Source organism: Mercurialis annua, linkage group LG4 (assembly GCF_937616625.2).
Source record: "Mercurialis annua linkage group LG4, ddMerAnnu1.2, whole genome shotgun sequence".
Taxonomy (NCBI): domain Eukaryota; kingdom Viridiplantae; phylum Streptophyta; class Magnoliopsida; order Malpighiales; family Euphorbiaceae; genus Mercurialis; species Mercurialis annua.
Window position 1 is genome coordinate 29,858,442 of NC_065573.1, and position 16,973 is coordinate 29,875,414.

A 16,973-nucleotide genomic window follows, 5' to 3' on the forward strand; every position below is an offset into this window, starting at 1 on the left:
TGATAAGTGGCTGCGATTTAATTTGTTGCTTTCTAATCTAAGATTAGGTCGTGTTTGGTCGTGTTCTGCAATATGCAGGTCTTTGGTTCTGCTGGTGTTATTGGCAATCCCATTGGATTTGCAAGGAGTTTGGCCCTTGGAGTCAAAGATTTTTTATCTGTTCCAGCCAGAAGCATTTTGCAGGTATTATGGTTGTCAAATAATCATTCCACCCAAAAGTTCAAGTTGTGGAGTGAGGCTTTAATAATAGTTATATCTTAACACTCCCCCGCACGTTTCATGCTTGGGCTTGAAGTGACATGCCCATCTCACCTCGTGCTCAAATTAATATTTTTATTAATTAACCAAATGGGGGTTGCCAATGATCGAAACTCTAGACCCTTCGGTCATAGAGGCTCTGATATCAAGTCAAATTATCATTCCACCCAAAAGCTCAAGCTGTTGGCTGTGGCTTGAACAGTAGTTATATCTTAACAGTGGTCTTCAACTCTTTCTTTCATTTCCATGTCATCCCTTTGTTGTAATTTGGATACTTTTTTTTTCAGAGCCCTACTGGACTATTTGTAGGCATGGCACAAGGCACAACCAGTCTCCTGAGTTACACAGTTTATGCTTTAAGCGATGCTGCCACCCAGTTCAGTAAAGCTGCACACAAGGTATACATCTAATAAATCTCAAGTAAGGTTAGCAGTTCATGTGTGCATATACATACATACAGAAGGGGATGGACATTGATTGATAATTTTTTTGCAGGGTATTGTTGCGTTCACATTTGATGACCAATCAAGAATGGAGAAAAAACAGATAGATGTAGCTTCACACAGTAAAGGTGTAATAAACGAAGTCTTTAAGGTAAGTTAGTCAAAAAATGAATGCTGTGTTTTTGCTATTTTGTTACATATTACAGTATTACATATTATGATTAACTTGATACCAAACTTTATCAAGTAAATTTATATATCTACGATTTAAAACTGGATATCATATATGCACAAGGTTCGTAAAAAGCTGGATATTGATAATTCTCGTTGAGTTTGTTGGTATGTTGTTTAAATTTACATTTGTGAGAAGACTTTTCTATTTCGTTTGCTCTTTCCCTTAATTAAACGTTTGAAAAACTGAAATTATGTTTTTCTCTTACAGGGACTTACAGGTCTCCTTCAGGCACCAATTAAAGAAGCTGAGAAGCACGGTCTTCCTGGTGTCCTCTCAGGTAATTTGCCACAAATATTGTGACATTTTTCATTATTATTTTCACAGCCATCTGAAGCGTCATAGGTTTATGGTGCTCGTCTTTTTTTTATAAAACACTGCAAATGGATGAAGGTAGATCAAACCATGCTAAGATTTTGAGAATTGTCAATTTCTTCTGTCATGAATATTTTTGATTTTTGAGTTTGCAAAATTAAGAAACTCGCAGAGATCATTTTTGTTTTTGAGAGAAAAGGGGAGGATTTTAATCAATATACGCATAAGCAAGGGAACATAACCAATAAATTGTACTCCTTTTTTCCCAAATTGATAAGCATTCTTTGAAACTCTTTTATTTCATATTATAGCCAGTCATTTACTATTTAAGTGATTAAATATCATATATGTCCTTATTAATTATAATACTAAATTTATTTTCAATGCTAAATTCAAGAAGGCCACTACTTGATTTAAATAATGATAATTGTGGTATTTTCTTATAAATTATTCATTTTATTTATCCAAATAAACTATTTTTTATAAATGTATGTTTGTACAAAATTGTCAATCAATTTGGGGTAGGAGTTCTATTTGTGGCTTTAATTTATTTTTAGGGATTAGGCCCGGAATGGAGTCAAATTTTGAAATAGTGATTTAGTTTTCCCAAGACCCGCTTCCTCTATAAATACCCAGACGGTCATCTTTGGAGTAACTGGACTTGTGGCAAGACTTTGGAGTAACTGGACTTGGCCTTTTTACAGGAATAGCCTTTGGAGTAACTGGACTTGTGGCAAGACCAGCAGCTAGTATTCTTGAGGTGACAGGAAAAACTGCAGAAAGTATAAGAAACAGAAGTAAACTATACCAAATTAGATCTCAACGCTACCGAGTCCGTATTCCAAGACCCCTGAGTAGAGAATTTCCTCTGAGACCTTATTCTTTGGAAGAGGCAGTAGGAACATCTGTTCTTACGGAGGTTGATGATGGCTTAAAGCTAAAGGATGAAGTGTTTGTGATGTGCAAATTACTTAAACAGGCTGGCAAGTTTGTCGTGGTGACGGAACGACTCATTCTTATAATTAGCTGTCCCAGTTTGGCAGACTTAGGGAAGCCTGATTTTCGAGGTTTTCGGGTTGAGCCAGAGTGGTTAGTGGAATCAGTAATAGGCTTGGATAGTGTAATCCATGCAGATACTGCGGAAGAGATGGTACACATCGTTGGGAGCAGTTCAGATTCGTTGCAGAGACATAACCAGCATCCTTTGAAAAAAGGTGGAGGAACAAGGACGAAGCAGTGGAGCAGTGATTCTAGTCGGCTTCCGCTTTTCCAGACCAACTTAGAATTGGCATCGAAGAAAGATGCAGATGAGTTACTAGAGATTCTGTCTATACTGGAAAAGGGAAAGGGACAGGGATGTGGCAGTGCAAATATTCTACATAGAAGAATTGTATGTTTGAAGGAGAATCCTTACGTGTTCCTTGGTCCCAATCAGCATTAGACTGGATTTTTTGCTTAAATGTGATTCTTTTTTGTTTTACATCTTTACCATGTAGTTCTCATCTCCTCTGCACTGTACATACACACTGTATATTTGTATATAATAGGCCGAATGCGTTTTGTTACTTCCAATCTCCAGAAATCTCAATTCAATCCCTAATTCTACATTTAGAATTATCTTTTTAATATTTAAACACGTTCCAGTTAATTTAAAAAAATTAAATAGAAAATTGAAGTTTAATATTATTTTGATCAATTAACTATGGCTTAATTCCTAAAAAAATCCCCACCTTGCACTTTTTCTTCGTTTATACCCTGACCTTACCCAATTTTGGGTTTTTATGTTTTATCTCTACCCAAAAGCATTAAATTGTACTTTTTTCATTTGAAAAAGAGTTTAAAACATACTTTTTTCTATTTTAAAATATACAAATAAATCCTTAAACTTAAAAAATAATCAAATACATCCAAATAATTAATTAATTTTTTTAATTTGATAAAATAATAAAAAATAATAAAAAATTATTATTATTTTTAATTTTTTTGTCGGAAATATTTTAAAAAAAATTAAAAAAAAACAAAAAAAAAATTCGAAATATTTTTAAAAAAAATAAAAAAAAATTATTATTATTTTTTAATTTTTTTGAAAAAGATGGTATTTTTGTATTATTAATAATATTAATATCTAATTAGTATATAAGTTAAAAATGAAGGATTGTTTTAAATTTTTTGTCAAATGAAAAGAGTACAATTTAATGCTTTTGGGTAGAGATGAAACATAAAAACTCAAAATTGGGTACAAATGGTGTTTTTATAAGGTCAGGGTATAAACGAAAAAAAAATGTAAGGTGAGATTTTTTTTAAGGAATTAAGCCATTAACTATTATAACATAATTACTTTTTAAAAGTTTCAGTTCTTCTATTTTATTTTATAATACATGTATAGAAAATAGTATAAAATATGAAAATCATTGGATGTAAATTCACAAAATATTTTTCTAGAATTTATAAATATTAATATATGTTTGGTAAAAATATATAGACAGTTTAAATATAGATTATAAAAGATATAAGTATATTATTTTTATTTAAACGGGTCAAGACACATGTTAGACTTTGAATTGGTGGCGACATTAGCTCTACCCCTGGTTCAGATTTTAAAATAATGGTTTGGTAATTGAAAATAGACTCAATATATTTGAAAAAAATAGAATATTTTAAATACAAACCAGTAGCAAATAGTAGACTCATTAAAAGTTTAAAAATGATTGATAAGTCTGATATAGCTTTTCCATAATAAATTAAAGGATTAGTCATAAAAAATACCTCATTATTTGCTTTTATGGCAAGCTTTCAAAATTATCAATTTTAGTTTATTTTTTAATTTTAATTCTAATCTTTTATTCAAAATAGAGTCAAAAAAAATTTAAATATGACCTTCATATGGCTTTATATTGTTCTAATGTCTTTTTACTATTAAAAATTCTAAATATGAAAGATATATCATTTTTTTTTCTAATTCAAACTGAAAATTGGAAAGTGAGCTAAGATTGACAATTTTAAAAGTTTAGGCTTAAAAAAAGTGAGGTATTTTCAATAATTAAGCTAAAATAAAATTTGAATGAGAAGCACAGTCCATTTACGAGCTCATAATAGACGCCTTCTTTTAACAAAATAATCATGTCCAAGTTCAAAAATATATATTTAATCAAACGGTTTACATCAACTCTATGCTCGACAAAATCAATTTCAACCATCCATTTCAAAATAAATAATTTAGTTTCAAAAGGATTTTACCACCAAACTCTCCAATTTTACAAAGAAGAACTCCATTGCTCTCATCTCCATGCAGCAAACGCATATATTTTCCCTACACTCATCAAAGCATGTTCTTCGTCTTCCAATCATCATCACTTCGGCATTCAACTCCACGGAATTATTCTTAAATCAGGCCTCGAATCTGATCCTGTCATATCCAATTCCTTAATTTCATTCTACGCAAAATCATCTCACACTGAGTTTGCACTCGAAGTGTTCGATACAATGCCTGTTAGAGACACAATCTCATGGAATTCGATCATAAATTGCTGTTTACAAAATGGGTATTTTTTCAAAGGGTTTATAATGTTTAAGGAAATGTATAACTGTGGGTTAGTACCTAAATCTGAGCTGGTTGCGAGTGTTGTGTCAGTTTGTGCTGAGTTAGGGCACATGAAACTTGGACGAGCAATTCATGGTCTTATTATTGTTGGTGACGGGACTAAAGATGATGTGTTTGTGTTGACTTCTTTAGTTGATTGGTATTTTAAGTCTGGTGATCCGGTTACGGCTTTTTGCGTGTTTGATCAAATAGAAGTGAGAAATGAAGTTTCTTGGACTGCGTTTATTTCCGGGTGCATTGCGAATTTGGATTATAATATGGCGGTTGATTGTTTTCGGGACATGCAGATTAATGGAGTTAGGCCTAATAGGGTAACTATGATTGCCATTTTGCCAGCATTTGCTGAGTTAGGTTATGTTATGAATGGAAGAGAAATTCATGCGTATGCATTTCGGAATGGGTTTGATTCAGATCGTTGTTTTTCATCTTCGCTTATACACATGTATTGCAGAAGTGGAGAGGGATTTCATCTGGCTAAGGTTGTTTTTGAAAGATCTGAAGTTAAAGATGTTGTGATGTGGAGTTCGATTATTGGGAGCTATTCTCGAAGTAAAGATAGTGTCGAAGCTTTGAATCTATGTAGGCAAATGAGAGAAGAAGGAATTGAACCAAATTATGTGACTTTGTTGGCTGTAATTACTGCTTGTACAACTTTAACTTCACTTAGGAATGGATATGGAATTCATGGCTACATTGTGAAATGTGGCTTGAATGTTGATGTTTTCGTCGAGAATGCACTTATGCATATGTATTCAAAGTGTGGATGTCTTGTAGCATCACATCAAATTTTCGAAGAAATGCATATTAAAGATTCTGTGTCATGGAGCACATTGATCACCGGCTATGGTATACACGGTTATGGCGAAGAGGCTCTGTGTATTTTTCGTGAGATGCAAGAAAAAGGTGTGGAAATAGATGCAGTCACATTCCTTGCTGTTTTATCAGCTTGCAATCATTCTGGCCTTGTTCAAGAGGGACAACAGATCTTTGATAATGTCAAGAAAGATGGAAAATTTCCACTAACCATCGAGCATTACGCTTGTCTTGTCGATCTTCTTGGAAAATCAGGGAACATAGATGATGCTTTTAGAATTACGGAAACAATGCCTATGAAACCTAGCACAAGAATATGGAGCTCTTTGGTGTCAGCTTGTAAAGCTCATGGCCAATTAGAAGCTGCAGAAATGCTAGCACAATGGCTTATAACTTTGGAGCCTTCCAATGCTGCCAACCACACTTCACTGAGCATGATCTTTGCTGAATCAGGTAACTGGTCTGGTATAGAGGAGGTAAAAAGACTCATGAGAGCACAAGGACTAAACAAATGCTATGGATTTAGCCAGATTTCTGTAAGAAACTAGAATCTCTTGCTTTGTAAGTGTCAAACATGACCTTGTTAGTGCCATATCAAGGCAGCAAGATTGACGGGTGCATATTTTAGCAGAGTCATAGGTAGTCAAAACTGGATCCAATTTTTTTTATATGTAATTCAATGTCCGGTTGAGGTGTAAATTTTTACGATTAAAATTCTCTCAAGTTTACTTGAACATACATCTACGTCATTTATTTGTGAGAAGTATAGTTTAAACCTTGTAAGAGGAAATGATTCTATGACCTTAGAAATGTGATCAGTGTGCAAACCGTTTGAGTTCTATCTTATTGGTATTCAAGTTCAGTCCAAGTTCGGTCAATATTTAGTTTCCGTTATCTAAATTCTGTTTATGAATGGCCAAACCCATACTAAGGCCCCTGTACTATACGAGTTTTGTTTAGGAAGCCCTTATCTCAAAAAAGTTATCTCTCTGGTACCTCTACTGCCATTTTTGCGATTTTGATGCCCTTATCTGGACGGAATGGAGAGAGTATATCTCACTTGCCGTTAGTGAGAGTGTAAAAAATAATTGTCTTGACATTTTAACTTTTTGATCCCTATAATTAATGCACAAAATACATATAAAATATATGGATCTTTAACTAAATTTTACCATCATCTTCCTCAATACCTCTTGATCTGAATCATCAACTTTTCAAATTTGCAGTACATATTTAAAATTGATTTCTTAATAAACCCATTATCAAGAAATCCACATCTCCCACATACACATACATATTCCCACCAATTTTATATTGCATGACCTGTACCTTTCTCTTGCCGTGCATCAAATAATCTTTTAGCCAAAATATGATTGACGCAAAATAATCCGACGACAACCTGAATATGTATATCATTCAATAAAAAGCTTATTAAGAAATACATAGAGAACTACACAATAATAAGCAATCTCGTAAAGTTTTAGGAAACAAACCCAACTGAGTATTGGAGTAATTGACACAATAAAGTACCAACCCAGTAAATTAATGTAATTAATAGTTATCAACCGCAGCCGGAAGACGGTGCTCGGGAGACAAAAATGGAGTTAGCAGAGCGAGCAAGGCTGGTGTAAATATGGTAAAACATAAACCAATCCGCTTGGCTAATGCAAAAACCGCCACCATGAAAATGGAGAATTATCGTAGCTTAACTCGATCTTGTTTTGCTGTCTCAAATAGGTAGATTCTAATTCCAAGGGCAGATTTTGGATCCGATTAAAATCCACCCATGAATTTCCTTCCAATTCTTATCTCACAAGAACTGGAGCAATATTAAAACACTAGATAAGGTAAACTGATTAGGAGAAAAACCCTCCCTTCGCAGCCTTCTCCATTTTAAAGTTGCCATTGTGAGCAAAGCCAAAAATTAGAGTATTTCAAGTGCGAACGTCTCTATGGAGAATTTTATCGAACATCTAGTGGGCACCATACGTATTTTGGGAATTCTAAACATAACGATTGAAAAGAGGATCACTGACACCAAATTTTTTAAAAGATCCGGTCCTAATAAGATTGGAGTGTAGTAAATTCGAATTTGTGGCATATCAGAGAAACCTGAGGATGGAGATTGAAGATACATGTGTAAATGTTGATAATGGCGGTGAAGGTCATAATTAAAGGTGTTTATGATATATGTGATTATGGAAGTGAAGAGAGTGAATGGGTTGTTTTATTGTGAAAAAATTTGCTGCTTAACAAGTCCATCGCATTTTACCGGTATACATGGCATTGAACTGGTTTCCGGCCACACTTCTGCCGTTAGCGAACTCCTCCGGCCAAACACCGCGAATATGGACATGACGAGAAGGAAGCTGTAAAGGCTGTTTGTCTAGCGTTCGACTTCGAGCGATGATTGAGTTTAAGAGTTTTGATTTTGATTTTGAAGTTGTTGATAGCAGAAGGAAGAAGATGATGGAAAAATTATCCATTTTGTCATCAAATTTATTTTGTATTACAATACTTTTGTTTACTTATGATTTTATATGAAATAAGTCCTCAAAATTGATTGCCACATCACATTTTCCGTTAGTTAACGGAGAGTGGGATACACTCTCTTCATTCCGTCCAATAAAGGGCATTCAAATCACAAAAATATTAGTAGAGGTACCAGAGAGATAACTTTTTTGGGATAAGGGTCTTCTGAACAAAACTCGTATAGTACAGGGGTCTTAGTATGGGTTTGGCCTTTATGAATTTGCTTATACTTATCAATTTAGATGCTTTTTATCTATATGAAATTTTAAATATATTCTGTTCATTAAAAGAGTGAAAATCTAATGCGGGATCGGGTCTGTCTGATTCAGACCGGATTTAGTAGTAAAATTAAGTGCACTTTTGTCCACCCACAAGAACTCTCTTACAAAAAATGCTAACTACAACTGCAAATATATCCACTTTCATCTTAAAAGCCTAAACCCAAACTAAAACAATGCAAGGGCTTTTCAAATACCTCATTTGCCGCCATTATCAAATGCTGCAAAGAAGAAAAATACCATGAAATTCTAATAATAATAATAGACATGAAAAACTCTAAAGATTGCATTCGTATATGGGCAAACCATTACACAAAGCTTCTTCAACTATGTTGCCCTCAACGCCCCCGCTCTTTTCCCTTTGCTCGTTCAGTCCATGCCCACATGATCGCTTCTGGGTTCAAGCCACATGGCCATACTCTCAACCGTTTAATCGATATTTATTGCAAATCATCGAAACTCACTTACGCATGCCACCTGTTCGACGAAATTCCTAACCCAGATATAGTTGCTCGAACCACATTGATTACTGCTTATTCTGCAAGTGAGGATATAAAACTTGCGAGAAATATATTCTTTGCAACTCCTTTGATCATGAGAGACACTGTTTTTCACAATGCTATGATCACTGCTTACTCCCATAACCATGATGGTCATGCTGCTGTTGAATTGTTCTGTGATATGAGAAGAAATGGTTTTAAGCCTGATAATTTTACTTTTACTAGTGTTCTTGGTGCTTTGTCACTTGTTGCTGAACATGAAAGGCATTGCCAGCAGCTGCATTGTGCTGTGGTGAAGTCGGGAGTCGGGTTTGTTACTTCTGTGTTGAATGCATTACTGTCTGTTTATGTTAAGTGTGCATCTTCGCCATCGGTGGTATCTTCGTCCTTGATGGGTGCGGCTAAGAGATTGTTTGATGAGATTTCTGAGAAAGATGAGTTGTCGTGGACGACTATTATTACGGGGTATATTAAGAATGATGATCTTGATGGAGCGAGAGAAGTTTTTGATGGGATGAGTGAGAAATTAGTAGTCGCCTGGAATGCAATGATTTCGGGTTATATGCATCGTGGACTTTATCAAGAAGCACTGGAGATGTTTCGGAAAATGTATTTATCAGGGCTAAAGTTGGATGAGTATACATATACTAGTATTATAACTGCTTGTTCTTATGCTGGTTTCTTCCAGCATGGTAAGCAGGTGCATGCTCACGTTGTAAAAACAGAGACTAATCCTTCACCAGATTTTGTTTTGCCTGTAAATAATGCATTGATTACGTTATACTGGAAATGTGGTAAAGTTGGCGCGGCTCAGAATGTATTCAACAAAATGACAGTGAGGGACCTTGTGTCATGGAATGCAATTTTATCTGGGTATGTTAATGCTGGATGCATGGATGAAGCTAAAACCTTTATCAAAGAGATGCCTGAGAAGAACATTTTGACATGGGTTGTAATGATATCAGGATTAGCGCAAAATGGGTTTGGAGAAGAGAGTTTGAAGCTGTTCAACAAGATGAAGTTAATAGGTATTGAACCATGTGATTATGCATTTGCAGGAGCTATTACTGCCTGTTCTGTGCTTGGATCGCTGAAACAAGGATGCCAATTGCATGCTCAACTTGTCCAGTTTGGGTTTGATTCAAGTCTTTCAGCAGCAAATGCTCTAATAACAATGTATGCAAGATGTGGGGTAGTTGAAGATGCAAACTCTTTATTCCTTACTATGCCTTGTGTTGATTCGGTATCATGGAATGCAATGATTGCAGCTCTGGGGCAGCATGGACATGGGGTTCAAGCAATACAACTTTTCGAAGAGATGTTAGCAGAAGGAATAATGCCTGATCGGATAACCTTTCTCACAGTTCTCTCTGCTTGTGGCCATGCTGGTTTAGTTAAAGAAGGACGTCATTATTTCAATATAATGTATGATGTTTACAAAATAGTTCCTGGTGAAGATCATTTCGCCCGTGTCATTGACTTGTTATGTAGAGCCGGGAAATTCGTCGAAGCAAAGAGTATAATTGAATCAATGCCTTCTGAACCTGGTGCTCCAATTTGGGAAGCTCTTCTTGCCGGCTGTAGAATACATAAGAACATGGATCTGGGTGTTACAGCTGCAGAGCGACTCTTTGAGCTAAAGCCCCAACATGATGGAACCTATGTACAATTGTCAAACATATATGCTGAAGCAGGGAGATTGGCAGACGTGGCCAAAGTGCGGAAGTTAATGAAGGACCGAGGGGTGAAGAAGGAACCCGGTTGTAGTTGGATTGAAATTGAGAGTATGGTCCACGTATTCTTGGTTGATGATGCTGTTCACCCTGAGGTGCTGGCAGTTTATAATTATCTTGATCATCTGTGCCTGGAAATGAGAAAATTGGGGTATGTTCCAGATAAAAAGTTTGCGGTGCGTGATTTGGAGTATGACCAGAAAGATAATTCCTTGTCTACTCACAGTGAGAAGCTTGCAGTTGCTTTTGGACTTTTGAAACTTCCTCTTGGAGCCACTGTCAGGGTTTTCAAGAACCTTAGGATCTGTGGTGATTGCCACAATGCAATAAAATATATGTCAAAAGTTGTTAAAAGGACAATTGTTGTGAGAGATGGAAAGAGGTTTCATCATTTCAGGGATGGTGAATGTTCTTGTGGAGATTACTGGTAGGCAATTTCTAGGATTCAAGTTAGAATTTTTTTTGGTTTTTGGTGGCTTTTCAAAGTGAAGCCTTGCTAGTTACCGCATGAATACAATTTCTGATGTACACAATTTTTAGAAGATTATACAACAATTACACACGACCGAAGGTTGGTTTTTCATATAAACATTTTTGAAAGACAAAGCAAGTGAAATTTCGAAGTAGAATGTAAACACTGAAAAGACTTTTCAATCTGGAACCAATACTGGTTTTCTGTCCCCCTTATTTTTTATGTTTCGATGCAGAGCTCTACAAGTTATGACGACTCAATGGTATGTACAGCATTCATCACAGATTTTGGTGCTTTGTTGTCATGATTTTTTATTGTCTCATTTTTTGGTCATACTTATCATGATTCAGGTCATACAGTGTGTCCCATACAACACGAATGCTGCTGGAGTTGAGGCTTGATGTTCCATTTCGAGTACCTCCAAAGGTATTGAACAAAATAGTTTTTGCCTTGTACCTTTCAAATATTCTTTCTCAGGAAATCAAGCTCGGATTTCTTAGATCTTCTATTATTATCCAAGAAATCGAAGTAGCAATCCATTTCAATGTTGCATTTCAGTTCAAAGAATGGGAAGTCAAAGAAAAGTGTGGCTTGTTCTGCTACTATTACTTAGAAACAATCAATGGAATTTTTTTACTCATGATTGGAGGCAGTCGAAGAAGAGATTTATTCGCCTGGTTAACATAAGTACTCCACTAGTACTAAATACTTATCTTCTGGATGCAGTATCATTGAGCATTGAAAGTATTTGGGGGGTTACTCATACTGCATTGCTTGCAGAGGTTTGTAGGAAAATTTCCTGAGACTCGGATGTTTTGAATTATTTATTGAATGCGATGCTATTAGTTAAGTCCATAATGTGTATAATCTAATTTTCAGGAAAAGACATTCCTTTGATCACATTAACCCTTCATTTTTATATTTTATAACTATACGAATATATATAAATTGTAATAAATTTCATTTCATTATCCGATTTGGCATTGTATTGGACTTTCAAGGAATGGCAATGACATTTATCGTCTTGTTGGAGTTCTTTGTAGTGGTAGTCAATTGTTGCGAGGTCAACAACAATGAAATCCCTTGGGTATTTCAACCAATAAGTGAAGATAACAAGTCTTTATCTAATAAATTGCCTTCTTGTTTTGTTGTATTAGTTATATTAGTCGGAGAGCTAATGCTCGAGAGCAAACAATTTAGAGTGTAATCATGGCTGCTGATAAATGCGTATACTTCTCTATTATCTCATTACAATGATTTTAGGTCATAAAAATATGTATTCTGACCAAAAATATTAAAAACATTTCTTCATATAACTTTGTTCATCAAGATATAGAAGCTGAAAAACCCCACCTCTCTCTTTTAATTTGAATTTGAAAATTGTTAATGGCCTATCCTCCCTTATCCATTACATTTATTGGGATGAGAAGGCTGTTTATTGATCTTCAACAGAACAATCCCACAAATATTAATTGGAAAAGGAATCAAAATTTAGAGAATTTGTGAAATATACTTAAGATCCTTTAAGGTTCATATGTCTACATTCAAACAAAATTCAATTGGGAATGCAGACAACTGTCTTTTGATTTGTTCATACTTCGGCTTGCTGTTCTCTGTATTTCTCGGTGTTCTCTACCCTGATGCTAGAGTTCCATATCTATCAAATTTCACAAGAAATATATCGCTTATAGTAATCAGCTCTCCAAATTCAACTGTAAATTTAAACAAACCATATTATTGTTGACAATGTCAACCAAAATGCAACTTGCATAACAAGCAAACAGCCATATACCTCTCGTGCAACATTAAAATACATACGCTCATAATTAACATATGCAACATGCAAACCAGCCAAGTATATAAGAATTACTTCACATCTTGGCTTACCATGATTACGATTGAACTCGTTTTCATTGTATGGAATAAAGCACAACCAATCTAAGCTAAGTCACATGAGATGAAATATTAACCATCAAGTGAACCAAAATTTTCTATAGAAAACATAACTTCAGCATGTAGTTTGAATCAAACTAATTTTTAAAATGAAATAAAATTGAATAGAAAGACGATTTTTTTTGAGTTAAATTAGATTAATCGATTTATTTTATTTTTTCATTTAAATTTGTCTAATATTTGATCGATGTTGTGTTCTTGTGCATTGACTAAAAATCACAAGAACTGATAGAGCCCAATTTAAATCTGATGCAACATAAAGACACAAATAAACTAAAGAGAAGCTAAGTTGTATTTGTATAAATGCAAAAAAATTACGCATCCCTGGACATAAGGTAAAGGTGTGAGTTTATTTGTCGAAGGAAAGATTCAACTTTATTATATCTGAATAATATAACATTAAACGTTTGCATTACTATTTTGCATAAAGATGAAGCAAAACAAAGTGAAGTTCATAATAGACAAGGAATTCAGCAAACCTCAAGAGGTTGAAGTAGTTGTTGCTTCGGTAGTGTTAATCGAACTAGTAGTATTATCAGCAGATGGAGGCACATAAATCCGAGCTTTCTTAAGAATTTCAGCAATAACCCAGTGCTTTCGCTTGCTCAACGGCCTAGAAGGATCTAACCTAACCTGAAAAAATTTAACGAACTTATGATATTATCCAATTACATATAGAACTTATATCAAAGTGACTCACACTTTATATCTAATGAATCATACTAGTAGAAAATATGAAAATCAGGAAGAAAGACACATAATTCAAGAAAATTACTCGCTTAAATAATTTAACTACATAAATTACCAAAAAAATACAACTCCCAAGAAACAGAGCAGAAGCCTTAGAGCATCCAGCTCAACTTTGAGTCCCGTCATATATTAAAAATATAAAAAGAAAGAAAACGACACAGATTTGTATGCTACACGGAGGTATATCTTATACATCCCTGCTCCCTCTAAGTTCCTCAAGACTTGCACTTAAGCCCTCTTCGAACACTTCAGCAAGACATCGGTGTTTCCTCAGATGGGCTACATCATTAAATTATGTTGTACCCACTAGTAAACACATATAGGAAGGACAATTTACAAGAAAATAGCATGTACTTATTAAATTTAAACCGTGAACAAACAGGATTAGTAGGCAAAAACAAAATCAGCAGGTTTAAGCAAGAGACGCGGAACTGACAAAAGGCTCGTTCTTCTACTAGAATTCTCAATGGTGGTCTGTACTGTAATTATGAAATTGTTCAAAATGCAATTTCACAAGCAAATACGAAAAGTAAAACTCGTTTATACTAACCAAGTTACAAAAAGATACAATTAGCAAGTCAAAAATACCCAATATCAAGAATAGATTTCTAAATTTCATTTCCTTGGTATAAACATAAATTTGCATAGATATGAAGTACCCAATTTCAGAAGCTGGGTTTGGATTTAATTTTGATGAACAAACTTAAAGAAAAAATAGAGATTGCTTACACGATCACCAATATTGCAGCGGTCATGCTCATCATGAGCCATGAATTTGGAGGTGCGTTTAATATAGCGATTGTAAACCTTGTTGTGAAACAGTCTATCAACTGCTACCACTACTGATTTTTGCATCTTGTTCGAAACCACCATTCCCACTACCGATTTCATCTTTGCTTTATTTTCCCCAAATTTCTTCTCTGTAAAACCCTAATCCCCCACCTCTACTATTTCATTAATAACAGTAACAGCCCTTGGCAGTGGGAATGCTGGTTTCTTCTCTCTCTCTCTGTATATGGCTTACATGCCTTTTTAGGCCCGGCTTTGCGTTTTGCGGGCTCTTATTTTCGTTTGGGCTTGTGGATCGAACTTAATATTTTAGGGCCTTGTACGGTGACAACTCAGCATCGAATTTTAAAAACAGTGATAGTTCGTGCACGAAAATGATAAATTTTTCATTACTAACTTTTCTTTTTTATATATCTCAAAGGATCTTTACTGATTATTATGTGGGTTTTACTGCTTCCGTTAATTCACAGAGGTATTGCAAGAGGACATTCAAACAAATACTCAAATATTGATATATTGGACGCAATTAAAGAAAATGAAAATGTTGTGAGCGCAAAAAATTCTTTGTGAAAGATCTAAATGCATGATTTAACATTTTACTATCCAAAATTTATATCATTTAAGTTACCTTATTGGTATATAAAAAAAAGAGTTATACAAAGGCAAGATGAAGAAGTTTTTTTTTTATTTTTGGCGTCTGAAATTTTTAAAAAAATGACAATATAGTGTCTTAACAAAAATTTATATTAAAATAGTGTCTGAATTTATTAAATAATTTCAAATTAGTTGTTCCATCCGGTTTCATTTCGGTAGCAGTAAAAATGCCGGTTAGTCACATATATATTTTTGTCACCTTATACGTCATGTCATCTTTTTCTGATATAAACCGGCTGGAACAACTAACTTGTAATTATTTAACAATTTTATTTATCGGTTTAATATAAATTTTTGTTGCGGTACCATATTGTCATTTTAAAAAAAAATTGATACCGAAAATTTATTGGTCCCCCTTTTTTAATACTGAAACAGTGACTACTTAATAAAAAAATTTAGAAATAATTAAAAAATTTAGCAAGATAACAAATGGCATTAAAAGAATTCAGTTAGAGTAAATTTGTCAAGAAAGATATTAATAAGCATAAGACTTTTATTAATCATCAGTTATCTCTATATAATTATTACATATTTATTTTTATATAACTTTCTCACTAAATAATTAAATAATTAATATCAAAATACTTTTTTGAAAGTGTAGGACTAATAAAGTGCTACGTGGGATTCAAAATAGCATGTCATGTGGGACTCACAAAATTGTGCTTAATTTACATAGGGATAGTCACATGTTGACAAAAGATTTTAAATCCACGTATTAAACAAATAACTAAAAGAAATGGCAAGGTTGTAATAAAAGATGAAATAAAATAATATGTTGGAATCCAAAAACACTGTTCAACGTACAGTATTTTTGGATTCTACTTTATACTATATATATTGATATAAGGGTGAAGCTATTTTCAGCGCAGAAATCACTAGAGCCAGAGCGAGATTTTTCATTTTGACAAAACTGTCCCTTCTTAATTTAGTCAACTCCTTTTCTTTTACAATAGATTTTTTTTCAAAAATATCTCAACTAACTTAAATAAAAAAATCCTAAAACAACACATTTAATTATGGTAATTCTCTTATTTTTTATTTATATTTTATAATATAAATTTATTCTCTATTCCTCTTTGAAGAATTAAATTTGAAATTGAATTAAGTTAACTTCCATTTTCGGTATTTTTATGTTTATTGAATTTTTTTTCTCTATTTGATAATACAGTAATTTTTCCAATTCAAAAGTAAAATTTTTTGTTGCAATTGATTTGGGATTAATTTTAAGTATATTTAATGTCAACTTTAAATTTTAGTTGGATTTGATAAGTGAGACTTATTAATTCAAAATATTTTACTGAATTGTTCTAAATTATTTTTTTCTATTTAAGTTAGTTGGAATATTTTTGAAAGAAAAATAGAATAAAAGAAACGAGATAGACTCAAATTAAGAAAGGACAATTTTGTCAAAATGAAAAATATTGCTCTGGCCCTAGTGATTTTTGCTCTGAAAATAGCACCACCCTAATTTAATATATTTAATATATTTGTTTTATTAACTTTTGATATTTATTTATTCAAGATATATCTCAAAGTTGAAATATCAAACATAACATAATAAATTAAATATGTCAAAAAAGAAAAACAAAGCATATAATTAATTGATGTGAGTTATTTTAAACCTCAAAATACTTTGAAGGCACCTGTATA

The 16,973-nt window shown here is 33.6% G+C and overlaps 4 protein-coding genes across 9 annotated transcripts in view; 3 read left to right on the plus strand and 1 right to left on the minus strand.

The window, feature by feature from the left end:
• The window catches only part of LOC126677693 (uncharacterized), a 37,290-nt gene extending 34,477 nt beyond the window's left edge, over positions 1-2,813 (plus strand). For all 3 annotated transcript variants that reach the window (XM_050372447.2, XM_050372448.2, XM_050372449.1), the window contains 5 exons: positions 79-183; positions 546-656; positions 754-852; positions 1,144-1,213; positions 1,953-2,813. In XM_050372447.2, the coding sequence (XP_050228404.1) occupies positions 79-183; positions 546-656; positions 754-852; positions 1,144-1,213; positions 1,953-2,689 (1,122 nt within the window). In that variant the 3' untranslated portion in view covers positions 2,690-2,813. The remainder of the gene's footprint in view (positions 1-78; positions 184-545; positions 657-753; positions 853-1,143; positions 1,214-1,952) is intronic.
• A 1,505-nt stretch (positions 2,814-4,318) lies between these two features.
• Positions 4,319-8,223, plus strand: LOC126678754 (pentatricopeptide repeat-containing protein At4g31070, mitochondrial). Its single transcript, XM_050373653.2, has one exon. It carries the CDS (start codon positions 4,369-4,371, stop codon positions 6,208-6,210), a length of 1,842 nt encoding a protein of 613 aa, XP_050229610.1. The 5' UTR covers positions 4,319-4,368; the 3' UTR covers positions 6,211-8,223.
• A 247-nt stretch (positions 8,224-8,470) lies between these two features.
• Positions 8,471-12,027, plus strand: LOC126678753 (pentatricopeptide repeat-containing protein At1g25360). Of its 2 annotated transcripts, XM_050373652.2 has the most exons (3): positions 8,471-11,439; positions 11,528-11,603; positions 11,736-12,027. In XM_050373652.2, exon 1 carries the CDS (start codon positions 8,740-8,742, stop codon positions 11,134-11,136), a length of 2,397 nt encoding a protein of 798 aa, XP_050229609.1. In that variant the 5' UTR covers positions 8,471-8,739; the 3' UTR covers positions 11,137-11,439; positions 11,528-11,603; positions 11,736-12,027. The 2 variants fall into 2 exon arrangements, with proteins under 2 accessions (XP_050229609.1, XP_050229608.1); XM_050373651.2 differs by having other exon boundaries at positions 11,528-12,027.
• A 490-nt stretch (positions 12,028-12,517) lies between these two features.
• On the minus strand, positions 12,518-14,867 carry LOC126676152 (uncharacterized). Of its 3 annotated transcripts, none has more exons than XM_050370294.2 (3): positions 14,610-14,867; positions 13,610-13,763; positions 12,518-12,889 (listed from the first exon to the last, which is right to left on the minus strand). In XM_050370294.2, the coding sequence occupies exons 1-2, from the start codon at positions 14,769-14,771 to the stop codon at positions 13,611-13,613; spliced, it is 315 nt and encodes a 104-aa protein (XP_050226251.1). In that variant the 5' UTR covers positions 14,772-14,867; the 3' UTR covers positions 12,518-12,889; position 13,610. The 3 variants fall into 3 exon arrangements, with proteins under 3 accessions (XP_050226251.1, XP_050226250.1, XP_050226252.1); XM_050370293.2 differs by having other exon boundaries at positions 12,518-12,834; positions 14,610-14,866; XM_050370295.2 differs by lacking the exon at positions 12,518-12,889 and having other exon boundaries at positions 13,462-13,763.
• Positions 14,868-16,973: the final 2,106 nt, after the last annotated feature.

Excerpts from the sequence above, each read along its gene's own strand:
- LOC126676152 (XM_050370294.2), bottom strand. The coding sequence starts at position 14,771 with ATGAAATCGGTAGTGGGAATGGTGGTTTCGAACAAGATGCAAAAATCA. Across the intron at positions 13,764-14,609 it reads GCTGCAATATTGGTGATCGT|GTTAGGTTAGATCCTTCTAG; the intron begins GTAAGCAATCTC and ends AAATTTTTTCAG.
- LOC126678754 (XM_050373653.2), top strand. The coding sequence starts at position 4,369 with ATGTCCAAGTTCAAAAATATATATTTAATCAAACGGTTTACATCAACT.
- LOC126678753 (XM_050373651.2), top strand. The coding sequence starts at position 8,740 with ATGAAAAACTCTAAAGATTGCATTCGTATATGGGCAAACCATTACACA.